The sequence below is a fragment of the Larimichthys crocea genome, chromosome XXIII (assembly GCF_000972845.2).
Source record: "Larimichthys crocea isolate SSNF chromosome XXIII, L_crocea_2.0, whole genome shotgun sequence".
Lineage (NCBI taxonomy): Eukaryota > Metazoa > Chordata > Actinopteri > Sciaenidae > Larimichthys > Larimichthys crocea.
The window spans coordinates 4558429-4580064 of NC_040033.1; the positions used below are offsets into that span (position 1 = coordinate 4558429).

General features: G+C 45.9%; 1 protein-coding gene across 2 annotated transcripts; it reads left to right on the forward strand.

The window, feature by feature from the left end:
- The first annotated feature begins 8069 nt into the window (after positions 1–8069).
- Positions 8070–20921, forward strand: ptchd1 (patched domain containing 1). 2 transcript variants are annotated; one of them, XM_027274469.1, is made up of 5 exons: positions 8070–8713; positions 8974–9617; positions 11886–12600; positions 17044–17765; positions 19258–20921. In XM_027274469.1, the coding sequence occupies exons 2-5, from the start codon at positions 9204–9206 to the stop codon at positions 20353–20355; spliced, it is 2949 nt and encodes a 982-aa protein (XP_027130270.1). In that variant the 5' UTR covers positions 8070–8713; positions 8974–9203; the 3' UTR covers positions 20356–20921. The 2 variants fall into 2 exon arrangements, with proteins under 2 accessions (XP_027130270.1, XP_027130271.1); XM_027274470.1 differs by having other exon boundaries at positions 9027–9617.
- Positions 20922–21636: the final 715 nt, after the last annotated feature.

The window sequence follows — 21636 nt, forward strand, 5'->3', positions numbered from 1 at the left end:
CTAGACTAAAACGAGTATGAACGTGACTAAAACTAATAAAAACTAAAATGACAGCTTGACACAAAGACTAAAATTAAAACAGGCCGCCAAAAACAACACTACCTGAAAACAGGATTTAAATCTGGAGCCCCTGCAGAGTCCAACATGAGGATCAGTCCCTGCAGCCACTTCGATGCTCTATGTTGGTCGAGCATTTAATAATGAAGTACGGCCTGACTTTGTGCCACTACTTCATCGAATTGTGATAAATCTGCTTTAGTGGTCAGTGTAAAAAAAATGACAGCTAAGGTGATTAAACTACTGATTTGTCACCTGGATCCAGTCCCTGTTAAGCAAAACCACACCGATCTGCACACACGAGTAAATCAAGTCACCGAAGGGCAAAGAGAGAACCCAAACCAACAGTAAATAAAAAGCGCTGCATGCAGTTTGTGACGACGGGGGTCAACTCGTTTGGAGGATTTTCTTCTACCGAGCGTTTGATTTTCTGAAGCTTCCCGTGAGGTCGAAACATGGATTTCTGTGCATAGAACCACAAGTCAGGAGGTTTGTTGTGTACTCAATTCACGCGGGTCAAAATCTGGATTTTGATATGAGCCTGACTACAGGTGATGTACAGTACATTGTTGTGTTTTAGGGCTATAGAAACTGCACGTTATCCGGATATTTGTGGAATATTTCCTTCCCCTTTGGTGGTTTGTTGTATGTCTGTGAAGTGAAGCCAAAAACTGCAGTTCCTCTTGTTGTCCACCTGAGGCTGGCTCCAGAAGTCCCCATGTTCAAATGTCCAACTTCACAGCAGAAATAAACATGTTTACAGCCTGGTACAAAAAACAGTTTTGGTCTCTGTAGCTAATTTCCCCGTTCATGACAACTGTACTGAGGGTGAATTTATATACAACTCACCTGTTCAGATTATTATCATGCATAAAGCTTTGATTGACAGGTTACAGGTGGCTTGTTTTTAGCACCCAGGCTTCATTCAGCCCACCTCAGGTCCACCCACGCTCAACGTCTTTGCAGATTTTTGGGTTAGCCACCAAAACCTCTTCAGAAACCTGCGGATGACTTTACGGATACGTTGTCCGTGTTTATACCGTCTACGGTTTGATGTCATTAGATCTTGAATTATTATTTTAAATGTTTGGAGGCATCCTTTTTGCCATATTTTCATATTGTCCTAATCTCTTTTCCCATAAAGTCTCCACATGCTTTTAACGCTTCACTCAGTGGTGTACACCAATAAGTTATCAAGTACAGTGTAACCCAATGGAGACCATTCCCAGGCCATATACTGTACGGAGATGTTTGAATTGTAGAGATTATTCTATGTTATAGGTATATTGATATCTTTAAGTTTGTTTTTCGTATTTTGCCATTATGAATTTTGCAAATCAATGAGCAGCACTGGTAATATTGGATTTCCAGGGTCGTTACATCACCGCGGTTATGTAATTTAATTCGCTAAGTATGGTTTCAGTGGATTAGCTAAAAACAGACGTTCAAATCTGATTATTTTATCTGTAAACTGTTTTTAAATTGAATTAGAAGGAGATTTACTTTATCACAATGTATATCAGTACTGAGGTTTGTATCCCAGGCCCAGCAAGTAGCTGGTGAATAGATGTCACTCGTGCAACAAGGCAGCAGCTATTTCTGCCATCAGGGGCTCAAACTTGGTCTGATGCCCAGACAAAAAAACACTTTGTCTTCTGTGTCCTCCAACTTCTTCTGAGTTGGACACAGAAGGTGATGACAAAGGTGAATGATCCACAGAAACACATCGAATCACTGTATCATTAAAACCTGCTGTCAAAGAAACACACACACACGGATCACAAGCCCTTGCTGTTGGATTAGAGTCATTCAGTCCAGTCATGCAGTTCTGTTTCGGCCCAATAGATGGCAGGAAAAACGCGCCTTCAGGGCCCTTTTGGAGGTGCTGTGCAGATTACAGATGGACGTGGTAATCACACAGATTAGATTTAACTTTCTGCGAGGTGAAAATGGCTCTCCTCAGATATCGCACTCTGACCTTTTTTAGCAAATCGGGTTTTCCTCAGGCACAGCCGAAGTCACCGGGCCTTTCCCCGGCTTTCTTTATCGAGCTTGTGACACTCAGCTGCCTCGCTCTTTATCTTTTTCTGTCTCCTTCTCCCGCGATTGTGCAAAGAAGCGAAGCGGAGCAGAGCATGAGATACGCCTTTTTTATCTGCATCCGCCTGCATCTATCCTCTCTGTTTCTGGCCTGCAAACTGTAATCAAATCTTTGAATCTCCAAGAGGCCATGAAGACGACTTCACTGCATTTCTCATATCGTGCCCCTCCCTCCCTACGACCTCCCTCTTCCATCACCCAACAACCCTCCCTACCACTTACAGCGTCCTTCCTGGCCTCGCGAGCTAATGTCCAAATGACATTTAGAAATTATAAATGCTGCTGACCACCAAAGAGGATGCAGAAAATGGCAGAGGGGAAAATAAAGATGGATAAATAGACGGATGGGAGGAGATGGTGGATGGAGAGGTTGGAACCTGAATGGAGCATGAATTATTTTGAACTTTATGAGCAGACAAAATGTCTTTTATGGACACCGGAGGACAGCATAATGTCTTGAAATCCGATGCTGAAGTTGTACGATAGAAAATAAAAGGTGACTTCGAGTAAATCCTGGAAAAACCCTCATCCAGACCGTCGTTCTTGCTTCTCTTTAAAGCTGTTTTAATGAATATTTTTGATATTTCAACAGATTAAATTATTATATTGGATCTGAAAGAGGTTGATCATACCATCAAACCCACAGAGAATAAATACCCTCAGCTCTGCAAGGCGGTTTAGCATCTTTCAGCTCTTTGTTTTGGTTTTCAGATGCAGCGTGCAGCTGTTGTGCTCTAGTACTGGGGAAGTTAGCAACTAAGCTGATGAACAGAGTGAAGTATCTAACAGCTAAACTACCAGATGTTTCCACCAGGAGAAGGTGGAGACCCAAACTTAGAATGAATGAAAAGAATGTTGTGCTTCAAGGCAACCATCCAGGTACAAGTCGGACGATCTTATACAATTAAACATGCCGTAACTGTCCCCATTTCCAGTAATGCTCTAGTTGAGGGTTGTTATGTGGGGTTGTGATAGGGATTCCAACAATGGTGTAATTACACGCATTGTTAAGCTGTAGAACCAACCTGACATCGATTATTTACCAAAATATATCCACGTTCAGCCAATCCATATACCAACCTTATGTATCAAGCCTTAAAACCAACACAAATATTAAAGTCCATGTTTAATACATTATAAACTTTGAATATAACAGAGCAAACTGTTTAATATGGCTTGTAGCGTGCGTGTGTGATCGCCAGTCTCTCATTGGTTCCCGATGGCCCAGCGTGGTCACCTGACTCGGCTCAGAAGCCTGGAGGTCTCCGCGATTGCAGCGGCTGATAATTTGTATGCTGACTTCGCCTTGTATTGACATATCTGGAAAATTAGCACATTAACTCGATTGTGGAGGAGGTTTTTTTTTTACGTTTATTACAGGGACTGGGTCGCAACAGAGAGCGAACAGTCTTGTTGAATGATTTGTGTGTTTTCACACACAGTGGGTATACTGTGTGTGAAATCGATGCCACATTAAGGTTGATTTAATGGTTTTAGCCTTTAACTGTTGGAGCTCGCTGCATCCACGTGTGCATGAAACACGCCTCGCGTTGTACCTGAGGCATGCAGGTACCCTGCACTTCATGCCTCAGAGAGGAACGGCGGTTTGTTGTGCGTACACTTATCTTGTTTGCATGAATTAATTAAAACGTGGGAACAAATTATGTCCAGTTGAATGGACAAGAAACAATCCATTCCCAAGTTTTGATTAAACTGTGCTCATAAATTCAAATCAAATCAAAACGTGGCAACTTATTTATCTTGTCTGCGCTACAAACACTCTATGTAGAAAAACGTAGTCTGGATATATATTATTTTATGTAGGATGGACAAATATCGACTATATTCAGATGATTTTGAAGAACAGTGTTCAGGTTAAATGTCTGAAAGGTGGAAATCTGCAACTTAAATAGGCTCTATTATTTTAGCATTTATTTAAATGTGTGCAAAAGATGTATCATGAAGACAGAAGTTTTAATGTGAGCAGTTAATTACAGTCATTACCATTTTTAATAAATACTTTAACAGGCTTTTTCTGTCTCCAGCCACATTTATGACTCTTAGTGGGCTGGAGTGTAATAATTCCTCTAATCGGGCAGGTTTTCTGTATTTGGACACCTACGCTCTGAAAATGGACTTAATTTATATTAGAGGAGCTGCCAATCAGAGCCTGTTTAGGAAAGTTTATTCAGAAGATTTACAGTTAAGAACTTTAGTGGATTATACACTTCCGTATTTGGAAGAGAAACTGTGGGTACGAGGTTTGGATGACATGAAGTTTTTCGCTCCGGAAGATCCGCTGCATCCCAATCCGGCAAACCATGATGTGCTCACCATAACTGTGGATAGATGGGTAAATAAATAATACAAGAAGGAGGGGGGAAATAGAAATGAAAGGACAGACTCTTTATTAATGGATGGCCTCCACCAAAACAGATGGATTGGGGGATGGGGGGGCGGGTGGGAAGACAGGCTTGGTGGGCGGGTTTCGGGGAGCTAAAAGAAAAGAGAGAATCCTTTTATTCATGAGTATGTGACCAAACTCTGCATCCATACAGCTCTTTAATTATGGAGGGAAGATGGACAAACGTGAGAGGAAAAGAAACGTGGTGTCCAGAAGTTCAAATCATAAGAGGTGCCGGTCGACTTTGCTGCCTCTACGAGTTCCCTCATGTGTCCATCTTGTTGCCGGTGTGTGTGTGAGTGTGTTTGTTGTGAGCGCTTTTTCAACCCCCGGAGGATTTCCCCTTCCTTTTTTTTCCCCCGCCGTGCTTCGACTCTGCAAGGTGCAGAAAATAGCCTGGCACGCTTTCAGAGGACTCCAATCATTCTCTCCACCTTCCTTCTTTCCATCCCACACACACACACACACACACACTATTCTGATTTCTATAAATCCTTTAACGACACTAATTAGTACTTTTGTTATCAGAAACTGCCCCCGAGCCCTCTATCGCTACAGTCTTTCATTTACTATTCTGCTCTTCCTTCCTCCCCGGGGAGACACTTACTCATTCATTCCTTCACCGCTCGTCTCTCACCGGACTGGTAATGGGGATTAAAGGCTAATTGAGGTTTAATTGAATAATGGATTAGGATATGCATAAGCACATGCACGCAGAGTTTCTTTTTTTGGAGAGTTTATCTAAAATTTCGGAGGAAACATTCGCCACAATATTGTTTTTCTCACAGATGTGAGTCGAGTTCTTGGCTCAAGGTCTTCCGGGATGGTAAGTTATTGTCGCCGTTGCTTTCCGTTATGAGATGCTTATTGCTTGGATTGAACGGTAATGTGGCGTTTGGAGTGATGAGTGAAATATCTCGTCTAAATTGGTATTTCATCGATTTAGCGCCCCCAGTTTCAACGTGTAATACCACCTAAGTATGAACAGTTGTTCATGCGTGCGAGTCGACAACTTTGCCAACAACCAAACATCAAGCGAGTGCAACGACACATGACTAGTTCAACAGCAGCCAGCCCAGCTCGGCGTCTGTCTTTCAGCCTTTTATTCCCAGCATTCGCACCCCTGGTGCTCTGAGCTCACAGCCCAGCTAACGAACTGAGCTAACATGAGCTAACAGCGGCTACAGTTGGCAGCAGTTTACTTCACTGACCATCAGGAAACTCTGTAAATCACAAGAGAGTTGAGCCGGAGGACATCAGAGGGGAAACCAGAAAACATTTTCTCCATAAAATATGATCCAGTTTCACCAGAATCAGCGAAATAGTAAAGAGTTGCGTAAAAGCTGCATCGTGTGATTTTTATGCCTGGAAATCAAACATCTTTTTGGCTTCATGCACCACTGAGCAGCTTCCAACACTATATCCTGTTTCCCTTTGTATGTCCGTGATGCATTCACTGACCTCGGCCTCTACCCAGCACGGCCCACCTGGACCCCACCATGCAGGTTGGCCTGGCCAAGCATCACTCAGAAAGCAGCGAGGAGGAGAGAGGCTCATTAATATTTATGAGATAAAACGCTCCGGAGAGAAGCATCAGAAAGGAATTGTAAAACTATAATGAGATTTTTGGGTTCTCTGGTACTTAAAACTACAAATATATCTTCTTATGGATATCATAATGGGATCCTAAACATCTCAGATACTTCACATGTGAAGCAGCACATGCTCTCTGTAAGTTTATTTTAGCTACCGGTTTCCTTTTGCCAGTTTGTGCATTTATCAGCCAGTAGGAAAGTCTGACAGTCGGGGCTTCCATCTTGGCTGCATCATGAGTGTGTGACTGCAAGAAAATCTAAAATTCTCCGCAGGCCTGGAAGAGAAAAAGCAAAGGAAAGTGGACGTCTTGCTGCTTGACGGGATAATCAAATTATCCTGATTGAATTAATGAATTATATTGGCATGTTAGTGATGCATAATATAGATACATGACACATAAACAGATTTGTTTGTCGTGTTCAGAACATTCACAGCCTTTATCTAGCGGATCAGACTGACGTTTGTAACTCGAACAAATGTGTTTTCCTGACTCACCTGGTGGAAATATGTTTAGAAAGTTACATTTAAAATGATATTTTAGGATCTAATCTTTTATCGTATAATGTAAGTCACAAGTTTGAATTAACATTTCATAGATATTGGTATTTTGAAGAATATTTCCATGAATATGGACAGCTGTACACGTGTATTTGTTATGATTATGTTACTTATAGTCAAGAACTAGTGAGTCGACAACATCAACAAGGTCAACAACAGAAGACATAGCAGCCTGATAATATTACTGACTAGTCCAACAGCAGTCAGCCCAGCTCAACGTCTCAAAGTCAGTCTCAGGTTTACAGTTGTCTTCTTGGCTTCTTGTTCAGTTGCACTCTTGATTTTCTCTTCTCAGCTTCTTCCGTCAACCAGTTACATAGCCCAGCTCCGGTTCTGGCACGACACTGGCTCCACTCCCACATCAGCATTTGACCTTGCCCTGTGCCGCCCCCCCGAAAACCTCCTCTTCTCCTGTGGTACAAACACTAACACTCCCCCTCTGTGTTTTGAGCTCACGGTCCGGGCAGCCCGGCTAACAGACTGAGCTAACAGTAGCTACGATTTGCAGCAGTTTACTTCACTGTCCGTCAGGAAAGTTTGAAACTGTCTTTATTGTGAACTCGAGCTTCATTTTTTTTTTGTTTTTAAATTCAAAACAACCTTTAAATTGCGGCGTCTGTGGAGAGGAAGGAGCATCAGCTGGTCCCATGCAGGCCGACTGAAAGCTGTTTGACTATTTGATTTCAAAATCAGAGAGACAGAAAATCAGACAGACAGAAAATCAGACAGACAGAAAATCAGACAGACAGGGAGAGTGTGATCCTGTTCTGTCTGCACTCATTATTTCCTCCACTCCCTGCCTTCACTCTCTCTCTCTCTCTCTCTGTCTCACTCTCTGCCTCTCTTCTGCCTTTAATGCCACTGTGTCAAACACCTCCACACCATCAGCAGATTGGGAGTCAGCAGGTGTGTGTGTTTGTGTGACAGAAAGCGTGTGCATGTGTGCGTATGCATGTGTGTTTTGTTTTTTTCATATTTTTTTTGGGTGGGGGTGATGGTGGTTGGGGGTGGGGATGGGTGGCATCACTATCACCATGGGAACCAGGGCTTGTAAAAAAAAATGAATGTAATTTGTCTGGTTTCTATGGCAACCCCGCTACACAACAGCAAAAAAAACCTGAGTGATTCTTTGTGCATCTGCAACAAGGCGTGCGTGCGTGTGTGTGTGTGTGTGTGTGAACACAATGGCACACATGGCACAGATTAAGAAAAACATGTTGTCATGCCAACAGGTTTCCACACACACACACACACTGCAATAGGCTGTGACGAACTTTTTTTTTTTTAGTTTTTCAGCATCTTCAAATATTATAAAGATACTGAGCGACAATCTGATGCCGGCTGCGTTTTCAATGTGTTACATTCCTAGAAATCACACACACACACACACACACACACACACGAGCTGCCACTCACTGACCGTGTTTCTCTGCATTGTAGCGGCGCGGAACGGCGAGAGGCGGGGTCGTGAGGGCGGTGCAAAGGAGACAGAAAAAGGCAGAGATGGAGAGAGAGAGAGAGAGAGAGAGACGGTCCCCGGTTTGAAAGCCGGTAATTAGTGACGTGCCTTCCCATCGAGGAGCGCAGTCGCTGCTGGGAGAGCAGCCCGGTGGCGGATGAACAGGGGCTCCGTCAACGCACCGGGGCGATGAGGAGAGGAGTGGACGGACGACAGAAAGCCTTCTGCCGCAGAGGAAACCCAGATTAGGCTGATCTGACAAAAAAAAACACACACACACAACAACAACAACAACAACAGCGCAGCTCTACCGGCATCCCCCGGTGCGTGCAGCACCGCGTCACCTGCATCCCTGCGACTCCCACCACCACCTCGACCACCCAGGCAGGTTGTGTGCGGTGACTCGGTGATGTAGGGTGGAGCTGGACGCGCGGACAAACCGGGCAGGATAACATCTTGGTGTTGGAGTGATCTCCGTCATCACCGGGTCGGTCCCCCCCCCTCCTCCTCTCTTCCTCGTCCCCCCCTCCCCTGTTTAGGTATGTACAGCCTGGCTTCAGTTTAGTGCAACTACTGTGTGTGTGTGCGTGTGTGTGTGTGTGTGTGTGCTCTGCAACCTGTCCGAGTGCACAAACAGAAACTACTGAAATCCGCCTAACAAGTCTGATCATGAGGCCACTTTGCGATTTTTTTTTCTTCTGTTGCGCACAGAGCCGTGCGGCTCGCAGGAGGCGCTGAGCGCAGCAGGGTTGTGGCTATTAAATGTAAAGTAGGCTATCAATATGCTTTCTACCCGCAGAGCGCAGAAGTGCTGCCTCATTTTCCAGCTTTCTGTCTTTTGCGCTATTCCAGCGGATGAGCGAGCCCCGGGGAAAGCGGCACACCTGTGACCGGAGGGGGGGTCGGATTCTCCCCGGCTGGTGACCTCCTGCTCCGGGGGACACATCCTCCCACCATCCGGCGTCAGGTCCTCTCCTCCAGCAGCAGACTGTGAGCGACGGAGCCCACCGATGCGTCCGGCAGCCCCTGATGCTCGGCAGTGCTCCGGGGCTTTCCGGTCGGTGGGAGAGGCTCGAGCCGCGGCCGCGCGCTAGGATGCTGCGCCAGGTGTTGCACGCGGGCCTGAGGACCTCCTTCCACGCGCTGGGCCGGTTCGTCGCGAGCCACCCGGTGTTCTTCGCCTCGGCGCCCGTGCTCCTCTCCATCCTACTCGGGGCCAGCTTCAGCCGGTACCGCGTGGAGGACGACGTGGAGAGCCTGCTCGCGCCAAAGCACAGCCTGGCCAAGATAGAGGGCAACCTGGTGGACAGCCTGTTCCCCGTGAACCGCTCCAAGCACGCGCTCTACTCCGACCTGCAAACACCGGGCCGGTACGGGCGCGTGATCGTCACCACCAGAAAGGGGAGCGTGCTGGACCCGGTTCACCTGGACACCATACTAAAGGTATGCACGCGCAAGGGACACTCATTCTAGAAAGTAGCTGAGCCAAACAAACCTCAACATGAAGGGGAATAAATAAAAAGTGATAAGTTGGTAAAAATGAAACAAAACATGAATTAAACTGCAGGTCTGGAAGCTTTCGGCACAATATTGGACATCTTAGCACCTTCACCTCTTTGAGAATCACAGCATTCAAATGAGGCTGCAATGCATCTGCAGAGTCCGGCTTTAAAATCAAATCAATTCCTGGTCACATTCAGAAAACACACACACACACACACACAGGGAGGTAAAGGTCAGTGTCTGCAGGCCACATATGCGAGCCGTCTTCCTCCTCATTTCTCAGTGATTGATAGTCATTAAGCAGAACAACACAGTCCCATTTCGAATAACCCCGGCAACCTTCTGCAGTTATGAAGCAGAGCGTTTTAATTACAAAGTGGAGTTAGCCGGAGCTCGGAGGCCTCCTCCGTGTGTCTGCGTCGGTATTCCTGAATGGATTTTATGAGTATTAGCCTGACACCCCTGGAGCAATTATCCAAATGATTTCACAAAGTTACGCGGTTGTAATCAGAGCTTGCTGACTAATAGGCCAGAGACGCCACTGTGCTCTATTGTGTAGGCTGGTGTGTGTTTGTGGATCCCCTGCTTATGAATGTGTGTGTGTGTCGTCAGATATGTGTTATCGTGACCCACTTTACATACTGTATACCCAGAAGTCCGTAGAGGACTGCCACAGTTAGAGACACAAGAGTGCATCATTTACTGCGAACAGGCTGCGAAGACGCACGTTGGTGCATAGAAGAGAAAAAAAAAGAAAAACTGTTACATAATCTTCCAGCTTCCGTCGGCTGTTTCCCGTGAAGGACTCTGTGAGGATGGGTGTGAACCTGTTGCATGAGAGAGCAACGGCAGTGACGAGTGAGTCACACCCAATCACCGGATATCATTTTTTCATATATGATTAATTGGTGTGTGTGCAGCATCGTGATGCTGCTGTTCAAGTCCCCTCTGTGCTGGAAATACCTCGGTGTGCAGGACAGGGACTCTGTCGGCATGAATATATCGGATATTGATGAAATGTTGTACATGCATGGTCCCCAGAGGATGGATCCTGACTTTCCATCTAGGGCCGACAGCAGTTGGTCAAAGTTTTTCCATCATCCAACATCTGACGTCTGGACTGGATCAAAAATTTAGCTGCAGACATTCATGGTCTCCAGAGGATGAATGTTAATAACTATAAGTCAAACTCTTTTGGTTTATGACCAAATACTTGCAAAAACAAACGACATTCCCATCAGCCTCGGCTTTACTTGGTCAGGGTTTTACCTGCCCAACATCAGCACGGTCATGGCTGCAGACTTGTCGTAGGAGCTCGTGCTTTTCTTTAACGCTCAGCATCACACATGCAAATTATTTGTTTTTAAAATAAACTGGTAATAACAGAGCTGTGAAATAAATAAATGTAAATATAATTGATGAACTTATAACTCCCAAATTGAGGTCTACAACAGGAATTATGACTCGACAAGAACCGACTCTGTCATTTAAGGACCGTCACCTGTGATCAGTTAGTGCTTATAGATTTAATCATATGTCTAAACTCAATTATATGTGTGTGTATACCTGCAGTTAATTACCTTTAAATGTCATTTTTAGGATTTGAGGCACCTCGATTTGGAATTTTAAAATCTCACCGTGAAATTTCAAACTGATTTTTTTTTTATCCAGGCCGTAAAAATTGACAGAAATGAAGAATTCGGGTAGATCTCAAGGAAAGAAGTTTCGAATCGAATCAATTTTCAAGCAACATTCCTACACACACACACACACACACACACACACACACACACCCTCCCTCTCTGAAGTCAATGCAGTATTCTGAGGCGGGAGACAGCTCTGCCCATGTTCACTGTGGCAGAGACTGGCATCAGGCCTGTTGCTTAGTAACCGGCACTGTGGATGCTGGCACTGTTGTCCTCTCGCCATAGAAACGGAGGGAGGATTCTGAGACCACTATTGTTACTCTGTCGAGTAAACACACACACACACACACACGTATACTCCCCCACATATCTCTTGTTCACGCAAAAACACAGCTAGAAAGTGGAAGCACATAAAGTAGGCGAACGAGCCACGCACACTGAAAAACTTTGATGGAACTTTATTTTTTGCTCTTGTCACAGTTTATTCGAGCAAAATTGGGCCACTGGGAAGCTCACGTCTTTCCCTGTTGTGTGTGTGTGTGTGTGTGTGTCTTGCGCACAGCTCCACAGGCGGATCTACCAGATGCAGGTGACGGTCCCGGCCACAGGCTTCAACAGCTTCAACTACTCCTTCTCCTACCTCTGTCTCCCCGACGACAAGAACGTGTGCATCATTGATGACATCATCCGCGCCATGGAGGAGATCCAGTCGGCCCGCACCTCGAACCGCTCCATCCCGACCCTGCGGTACCCGATCACGCAGCTGGCGGACGGACGGCAGGCGTACATCGGCCACCAGCTGGGTGGCGTGCAGGGTTGGGGTCCAAGCGGGGCGGTACGTGGTCCGGGTACAGGAGCCAGGGGAGAAGGTGTACGTTCAGCCAGGGCGTTGCAGCTCACCTACTACCTCCAAGCCCGCGGCGGCCTGATGGACCGGGTGGCCAGCCAATGGGAAAAGGCCTTCTGTGCTGAGTTGCAGCACTTTGCAGCGTTGCACCCAAAGCTGGGGTTGTACCCCTCCACTTCCTCTTCCCTGAGGACGGACTTCCAGTTCTCTTCGGTGCTGGCACGCCGCCCCTTGTTGGCCAGTTTGGGGGTGTGTGGTGTGCTGGCCGTCCTCTGCTGCTCTATGAGGGACTGTGTGAGGTCTAAACCCTGGTTGGGGCTGCTTGCTCTGCTGTCAATCACACTGTCAGGCCTCACTGCTGCTGGGATACTAAACCTGACCGGGGCCACCTACAACTCTACGTACCTGGGCATCCCTTTCGTCATGCTTGGTAGGTAACGCTTCTGGTTATAAATTCACAAATACATAAGATGTACTTAATGTCTTCATCCTCCATTTGTCTGGAACAGGCCTCTCAGTTCAAGATATTTTTAGACTCATGGCTTTTATATCACAGACAGCCGTCTGCTTTTTCAGTACCTGCGATGGGTTTTTGCAGATGCCAGCCTCGAGCTGAAAGCCATTTCAAAGTAGACAGATCATCAGAATGACTGACAGGTGGTGGGGCATGTACTCGACTTACTGAGGGGGAGGGTGATGGTACTAACAATACATTTTGTGACTGGGGGCAGAAACTCGATCCAAAGGCTCTGAAAAGGTTGGAGGTCTTCAAACAGAAGACACTGTTTTACATTTCTAAATGTCCACATTGAATATTTGAATAGAAGGAGACTTTTAGGGGGTCAGTGTGCTTGTTGAATTGGCAAAGACTACTTGAAAACACTGTGAACCTCGTTGAGGAAAGACTAAATGAAATGATGTAGGCTCATGTCTAGACGCTACATGAACCATTAATCCAAACCTCATTGCACTTGATTAGTAGTTTCAAGCTTGCAGTTACATTGCCCGCTTGCCCAGCTCCGCTTCTGGCACGACACCGGCCCTGCTTCCCAGCCCTGGTTCTGAAAACCACCTCTTCCTGGTGGTCCAAAACACCTGTGGTACAAACATTAACACTCTCCTGGTGCTCTGAGCTCAGCCTGACTAACAAACTGAGCTAACAGCAGCTAGAATTTGGACTGTCCATTACGAAACTCGGAGAGATGAGCCGGAGAACATCAGCAGAAACATTTTCTCCATAAAATCTAATCCAGTTTCACTAAAATCAGTGAAAGTTTTGGTTTATGGTTTGTGACTTAGTGCCGTTAAGCGTTACGTTGGTTTCTCGGGCGTTCGTATAAACGCAACACAAAGTTTCACGGTGCAGAAACGGGCAGCGCAGCAACAAAATCATTTAAAATCTGTTATTTTATGGTAGAAAAATGTCCAAATCGAATTGCTTTAAATACATACTGTACGCCTCACTGTGCGAAACTTCAAATGGTTTTAATTTTTATGTAAGGCAACATCATGCCAGAGATTGCTGTGGCACCAGAAACCGAATCGGAGGCCAAGTGTTGACTCAGTGGATGTAAATTATAAGAGAAACAGTGAATTTTATGAAGCAATGAAAAAACTGTATTTATTGAGAATCAATCACATCACGACGTTAATAAGGGCAGCGTCCCCTCATCCATACAAGATGCAGACTTGACGTCATGATACTCCTGACCACAGTCCTCGAGGGACCATCCCGTAAATCTGGAGGGGAGGGACGTCTCCGGTTTATTATCGGAAATTAAATACTTTAATGAGAAAGGAAGTCTGCAGCTGTGGTATAGGAGAACCCACACTCTTGAATCTGTGGTAAACTTGAGGCAAATGTTGTAGTTTGAGAATGAACCTTTGCCTGTTGTCAAGAATCTGCTTCTCTGCTGCAGTTCGGTGTGACGCCACTTGCAGTCCTGATTATGCTGCAAGCTTGCATGCGGAATAGGGACTATAAAAGTTTCAACAGCATTTTAATATTCAGTAAGTTGGTATTTTAAGTTTGTTTTTGCAGTGATAATAAAAGATGGAGAGCAAATGCAGAGTTGGAAATTATAAATGCATGCCATATGTGTGAGGGCGGTGCAGTTCATCCTGAGTGCATGCTAAATACTCTAGCATGTGCTGTGAGTGACCACTCACGCATACATGTAGTCTATACCGTAATTACTCTGTGATGTGGAGGAAGAAAGGCTGCTGTTAGGCTCAGAATAACCACACAGAGAGCGAGACGGGGGGGGGTTTAGACGAGAGACAGGGAGAGGAAGGGGGGGTCGATGAAATATCACTCCAGACGGGGGTCGAGAGAAGGATTCTCTCGGCGGAAAATGAAGTTAAACTGTAGTTAAATGGAAAGGGAAGGCAGGCCGGGGAGGATTTTTCAGAAGCAAGTGGGCAGACAGAAAAAAGGTGGGAGGAAGGAAGTGTGAGGAAAGAAGGATGTGGGTTACATGGCAGAGAAAGAGGGTGGAGGAAGGAAAGGATGTAGATGATGTTGAATGTGTAAAAATGTGGACCTGCGTGTTTTTCTCTCTTTCGGAATCAGACATAAGAAGCATTGTCACGTAGGGTGCTATCTTCGCGAGGACAAAAGAGATGTGTTGATGGAGGAAAGGCAGCCTTGAATTCACATGGAGGTCCAAGTGTTTGTGATATTGAACTGTGTGTTGAAATTGTCAAGTACAGAAAACTGGCATCAAGTTCTCGGCCAGATCTGTCGTCTGTTCGACGTTGAGCTCGACTATTTTTGAAGTAACATGTCAGACTTCTAGCACCTCTAATGGGAATATTTATACCGTGTCTCAGCTTTATAATATCGTATGTTGAATAATTTTTTTTTAGGTTTTGGGGTTGCGGTTTAGACGAAACAAGACATATGATCTGATATGATCTCATCGGGGTCATTTTTCGTCAAAAAAGGATTTTAATTATTGAACGCTTCATAATTTTACTCAGTTTTTTTATTTCTCAGTTTCCTTATTTTGTGTGTTGTGTGTCCACGTCTGCACGTTTGTGTGTGTGAATCTGAGCTGCAGCCACTCTCAGGATTTCAGTATCTGAAACAACAAGGGGGATTGAAAGTGTCTTGACAAAAGGACTTCTGGGTATTTTCACCTGTATTAATGCATGGATGTGTGTGTGTGTGTGTGTGTGTGTGTGTGTGTGTGTGTGTGTGTGTGTGTGCGTGCGTGTGTGTGTCCATGGGTGCACATTTGCCCGTCTCAAGCTCTGGTAAATATCATAAAACCTTGGTCAAGAGCTCTCATCTTCTCTCTGCAACATTAACCTCTGCACCTCTCTCACTGTCATTCACTGTCTTAATTCCCTTTCTCTTTCAAACACACACACACACACACACACACACATGCACAAACACACACTTGCCGGTGCAGACACATCACAGATCTGCAGACTTTCTCAGTTGCACCCACGCCTGAAGTGTCGGTACGTTATGCCTCTGCTAAGGTGTTAAGTGTTTCGCCATGGTGAGGTCACTGGAGGGAGAGAGGAGGGGGGGTGGGGGGTGGGGGCAGCAATGTGTGTCATTGGTGACTCACAGGCGCCATGGCAACCATGGAAGAGGAAACCATTAAAAACCATCTGGTGCACATATATAAACATGTATGTGCACTCACTCAGCTCAAATGGACATAAAAAATGTATTAAAAGCTCATTTCTACATGAAGTTACTCCCGTTTAAAGCTATATATTATTCTTAAAATATCTTTAATTTGTTTTAATCAGTTATTATCTGCATTAAAAAAACTATGTGCAAGTTAAAATTCTCTTTTTCTGCTCCTGCAATGTTCGAATTTCTCAACCAGGGTTGTTAAAGTTAGGAGAAAACGACATTTCCATGGCGCGTTACGTCTGTCGTCGCACATATTTCTGCTTAAAGAGAGGTTGAGGTGTGACATTATGCAGCGAGGACTGTTCAAAAGCAGACAGGCTGAGTTGTTACGCTGCCTCGTGCAACGTCGTGATTCCTCAAAATGGAATAATTGAAGTCAAGCGGGGTGCAATCAAAGCATTCTACGGGAAGAGGCTGGTTTTTTATGTGATTGTCGATTTGAACTTGTTTTTGATGAAATACATTTTTTCATCTCGGTCACTCAAAACCAGAACACGAGCTTTGTAGAAGTGAGTTTAAAATAGCTTAAGTTCTTCGTCAGTTGCAGCTAAAGTAGAGAAATATTTTGTTAAATGTCCTCAAAGATGGAGAGCTGCAAAGCAAAGAAACTTCAAATTAATTCATTTCTCGGACAATAGAACAAGCTGTAAACACATGGTTGACATGGTGTCATCTGAATAAGGTGACAGTTATAGTGAATGATGGAGTGATGGGCAGCCACACAGAGCGCCGCCCTGAGAGCAGTTGGAGGGGTTCGGCATCTTGCTCAAGGCGGTGCAAACAATGGCCCAGAGGGTGAACTGACACCTTCCATACTTTGGTTCATACTGGGCTTGAACCGGCCACCCTCCGTATCTACGGACTGAGCTACTCGCACCCCTAAATACTCCATTTTCACCGTCTAAGTCGCTGAATTTGTCTCCCTGCTGTTTGGTGCTGGGTGGGTCGTGTACAGTGGGTTTATCAGAGCTTTGTTGTAGCTGTAGATGAAGCTGATGAGAGCCACCAGGGTGTAATCAAGTCATCCTCGGAAAAAGGAAACGGGTTGTTTGGAAATTAAGCGAGTTTGTGTGTTTGTAGACGGAGCCAAACACCAAATCTGTGTGCTGTGAAACAAAATCATCGAGCTGAAAGGAGCTAAAACGCTCCGCATTGCTGCAGGGTACTGGTCCATCACTATGTGGTTATTTGATGGGGTGTCCTTTCTGTTCTCAGGTCACGGTCTCTTCGGCTCCTTCGAGATGCTGTCATCGTGGAGGCGAACCCGGGAGGACCAGCACGTGAAGGAGCGCGTGGCGAGCGTCTTCGAGGACGTCATGCTGCGTTTCTCCGGCTCCACCATGCTGCATCTGATGACCCTGGGCTTGGCCGCCTCGCCGCTCACCAACATGGAGGCGGTCCGGCTGTTCTGCCGCACCGCTGCCTTGGCCGTCACCATCAGTTATGTTTACATGTTGTCCTTCTACAGTTCCTGCCTGGTGTTCACTGGATACTTAGAGACCGGGTACAGGCATGGCTGCTTCTGCCGGCGAGTCCCCAAACCGGACCGGCTGGACTCTAAACCGGCCTGGTACAGGTGTCTGATGTACACCCGCTACCAGGATGAGACTCAAACAACCAACCCGCCGCATGCGGTCGGTCACAGTCACCCACACACGCCAAACCCCAATCTAACGCACACACACGCGCACACGCACCCGCATACGGCGAACAACCCCGCCGCGCACGGACACGGCCTCGTGGCCAACTCCACGCATCCGCACCCACACACACATACCACAGCCAACACGACGGACCTTCACCCTCAGGACTCGCACCTTTTGCTGGGGTGTGTGAGGCGTTGCTACGGGGACTGGATCACTAACACATATGTCAAACCCTTTGTGGTTCTGCTGTATCTGGTTTACATCTCCTTTGGATTGATGGGCTTCCTGCAGGTGAGGCAACAACACACAGTAAGAACACTTCACGTACACGCAGACGTCTGTTTCATGTAAGCATCTATATGTAGTCATATAGGATGAGAATTATGAGATTTATTGGTAAGTAGGTTTTCAGATATAAGATATTTGCCTTTGTGTTTTGGTGCATAACAAACGTTAAGTCAAATCTAAGTACTAGAAGATAGAAATATATGTTTGTAAAACAGTTTGTGCAGGAGTTTGCACTGTATTGCAGGATATGCAGGACATTTATTGAACTGTTCGAACTGTACAGTGGTCCCTCGTTTATCGCGGGGGATACGTTCTAAAAATAACCCGCAATAAACAAAATCTTCAAAGTAAGTTTTACAATTATTATACATTATACATATACAAGGCCGTAAAACCCCTAACCACACACTTTTATACACCTTTTTACACGCATTTTGTACAGTACTCCCTTAGTTAATCAGGACCAGAACACATGTACGTTCATACTGTACAGTACGATGTAAAAAAAAAAGCATGCAAAATTACAAAAAAAAAAGTCAGCAAAAGTGAACTGCGTTATAGCAAGGGACGACTGTAATCCTAAAGATGTTGTCAAAAGGTGCACGTTAACGTAACGCACTGAGTCAGTCAACCTTACGTTTACGTAACGTGTAGGGTCTGGGGTTCGGATGATCTTGTCTCCTGGGTGGGAGGGGGTCAGCCACAATCTCACCTGCACACCTCGGGGTCGTTGAAAGATGGAAAATTGGAGCCAATCGCCTTCTCATATTTTAGACAGTATGCAGTTTATCTCTACCCACATTGGAGCCGTGACATCATAGCTTTGTCTGTGGCCATAACTTAAGGAGCTGTGTGATGTCAACCAATCAAACGCAGCATTTTCTGAACGATGCAGTTACACATATTGTTACTATTTCTATTTTATTTTCTCCACTACTACATTTTTTGTTGTTAGGCACCAAAACAAATTCATACTTAATAATAAATCTGAATTCTGAATCAGCCTGAATCCTTCAGAATAAAAGCCTCCCGTCTGACGAAAACACTACAAAAGAGTTGTAGAAGTAGTTTTATGATTTGTGAAATAACAATAGCATTGGATATAACATATTTGACACATTGTGTAGGAGTTACACATAATAATCTGAGTCACTGAGTCAAACGAGCTTTGGTACACAAGTATATGTTATTGTCACTATTTCTGTGAGGTGAATTCTTCTTTAATCTCTTTACTCTGTTTCTTTACTTCATTTTAAAAATACCGTAGCTTCATATTTGTGTCAATTAAACTATTTTTATTGATTTGTGTTGATCTAATTGTCTTTAAGACCTTCTTCTTGTGTTTTATTTTTTCATTTTTTATTCTTTTTTTTCTCAGTTTGTTTGGTCACATGATGGTTGAGGTGGTAGTATCATGCAAACTCAGACACACACATGTAACAGAAGATTAAATTCACAGTTTATTTGTAACAAACATGTTTCCTGTTGTCAACAGGTGACCCAGGGTTCAGACCCCAGTGCACTGGTTGCCATGGATACAGCGACAGTATTGTACACCCGTGCCCAGCAGCGGTACTTCAGCTCGTACTCCCCCGTCATTGGATTTTACATCTATGAAAGCGCCCCCTACTGGAACGCCTCGGTCCAGCGGGACCTGTTGGAATACGCCAAAGGCTTCCAGCGAATCAGCTGGCTGGAAGCTTACCTGAACTACCTGTCGGATCGCAACCAGTCCACCAGCCAGCCGCGGGAAAACTTCACCCGCACGCTCCGCCACTCCTTCCTCCGCGAGCCGCAGTTCGCCCACTTCGCCGACGACATCATATTCGCGGAGCGCGGTCAGGGCGAGGAGCCCGATGTGGCGGCGTCTCGAATCTTCCTGGTGGCCAAGACGACGGAGAACAAGCGCGAGGAGATGTCAGTGCTGCTGGACACGCTGCGACGCCTGTCGCTGACCTCGCGAGTCCGCTTCCTAATCTTCAACCCCTCCTTCGTCTACCTGGACCGCTACGCCGCGGCGGTCAGCTCCCCCCTCAGACACTCACTGCTGGCGGTGCTATTCCTGTTGGGTCTGTCCTCGCTGGCCGTCGTGGAGCCGCTGGTCTCCGTGTGGCTGGGCCTCACCCTGCTCTCCGTTCAGTTCGGGGTGCTGGGCTTCATGACCTTATGGGGCGTGGAGCTGGACTGCATGTCTGTGCTGTGTCTGATCTCAGCCTTGGGGCACTCGGCAGACTGCAGCGGCCCCCTCCTCTGCGGTTTCGCCTCGGGTCGGGGCGATAGCAGGACTCGCTGGGTGAGAGTGGCGCTGGAGAGACACGGGGTTCCCTCCCTACAGACGCTCATCTGCTACAGCGCCGCTCTGGTGCCCGTCGGCTCTGTACGCTCCAACCTCACGCGCACACTGTTTCGCTGCCTCACCCTCACGGCCGGCTGCTCGGCCCTGCACACGCTTGCGTTCCTGCCCACCCTCCTCACCTTCCTGCCTCCGTCCAAGAGCCGGGGACGGCCTGAAGGTGAGGGGCAGCGGCAGGAGGTGGAGTGCGTTGAAATGAACGACAGCACTCGAGTGGTCGACCAGATCACCACTGTCTGAGCATGGGATGAAGATGTTGTTTTTCTTTTTTCCTTTTCTTTTTTTTTTTGTCTTTTTGCTTTTTGGTGGGGTGGGGCCCTGGTTGCTATGGTGACTGCCGGCTGGGAATTAGTTCATTGTAGTCGCTGTGCATCCTGCAGAAAGAAAGGGAGAGTGTCACTGAGAGGAAGATAGGAAGAGAAACGGAGGGTCAAGAGGAAACGGGTTCAAACAAATAAAGGAGAGTCGGACGCTAGTGAAGACGAGAAGAGGTTTCCAATGCAGTGTATCCATGGTTACCTGCTTGTTACTAGTGCTGTGTGGCATGTGAATGAGCTCTTTCCCAAACCAGCCAATCAGGAGTTGAGGATCAGCCCCCCCCAGGATGTGACGTAGGAGAGGAAGTGCCACATTTTTTCACGTCACCAAAACTTGCTTTTTAGACCTGATCACGTTGTTTGGCTACCGCTATCTGTTCGCCATATCAAGTTGCACAAATACAGCTACAATGACATGAGGCAATCATCTGTATGACTCGAGTATTTCTACTTTAATGCTGGACAAATAAAGTCAAATCAAGAAAAAAACGGGCTCTGAAGTGACTTTGGCTTTGATCGCAGGTGATAGTTTACTTTTCTTAGTTCAGTACTTAGACGTGTTGGGATAGGAGTAATGACTCTAACCTTTGCAGAGCGCTCATGGGTAAAAGCTATGCATCACATACTAAAAATTAAAGGGCACAACTACTGATATCGGGGTCATGGATCAAACAACGGAAACTAAAGATTTATTTTCATTCATTTTGAAAATGTTAAACAGTTACTCATGACATACAGTTCTTGCTGTAAAAATTAAAGGGACAGCTCGTGTAAATTTCACAAACAAACATTTTCCTACTTGCCTCTTGTGCAGTGGTTCTCGACGCCTCGGGTACCCCTCCATGGTTTTCCCCTGTTCATCCACGCCCCACAGTTTGAGAACCACTGCTTTAGTTTTATCGTTTCGACTGGTCTTGGTTTCGAGAAGTCTTTTTCGAGGTCTCGTCTTAGAATCGACCTGATTTACAACCACACCTGCAGGGATGTCACTTAATTGTCTGTGCATGGTTTGATTTATCGATTACCATCGTCACTGTGATTGGAGGTAGAATTTCCTGCCACAGATGAAACCAAATCCTCCAAATCAAATCCCTCATATGCAAAACAGCTTTTAAAAGAAATGCGTACTGAGAAGGACTTACCCCGTCACCTCTGAGTCAAGTAGAGTCGTGTAGGATCTGGTCTGTCTCGCCTGGCCTTGGTC

What these genes read in the sequence shown, in the direction of transcription:
- ptchd1 (XM_027274469.1), top strand. Translation starts at nt 9,204, where the DNA reads ATGCTCGGCAGTGCTCCGGGGCTTTCCGGTCGGTGGGAGAGGCTCGAG. An exon ending in ACCTGGACACCATACTAAAG is followed by an intron (nt 9,618 to 11,885) that starts GTATGCACGCGC and finishes TCTTGCGCACAG; the next exon opens with CTCCACAGGCGGATCTACCA. An exon ending in GATTGATGGGCTTCCTGCAG is followed by an intron (nt 17,766 to 19,257) that starts GTGAGGCAACAA and finishes TGTTGTCAACAG; the next exon opens with GTGACCCAGGGTTCAGACCC.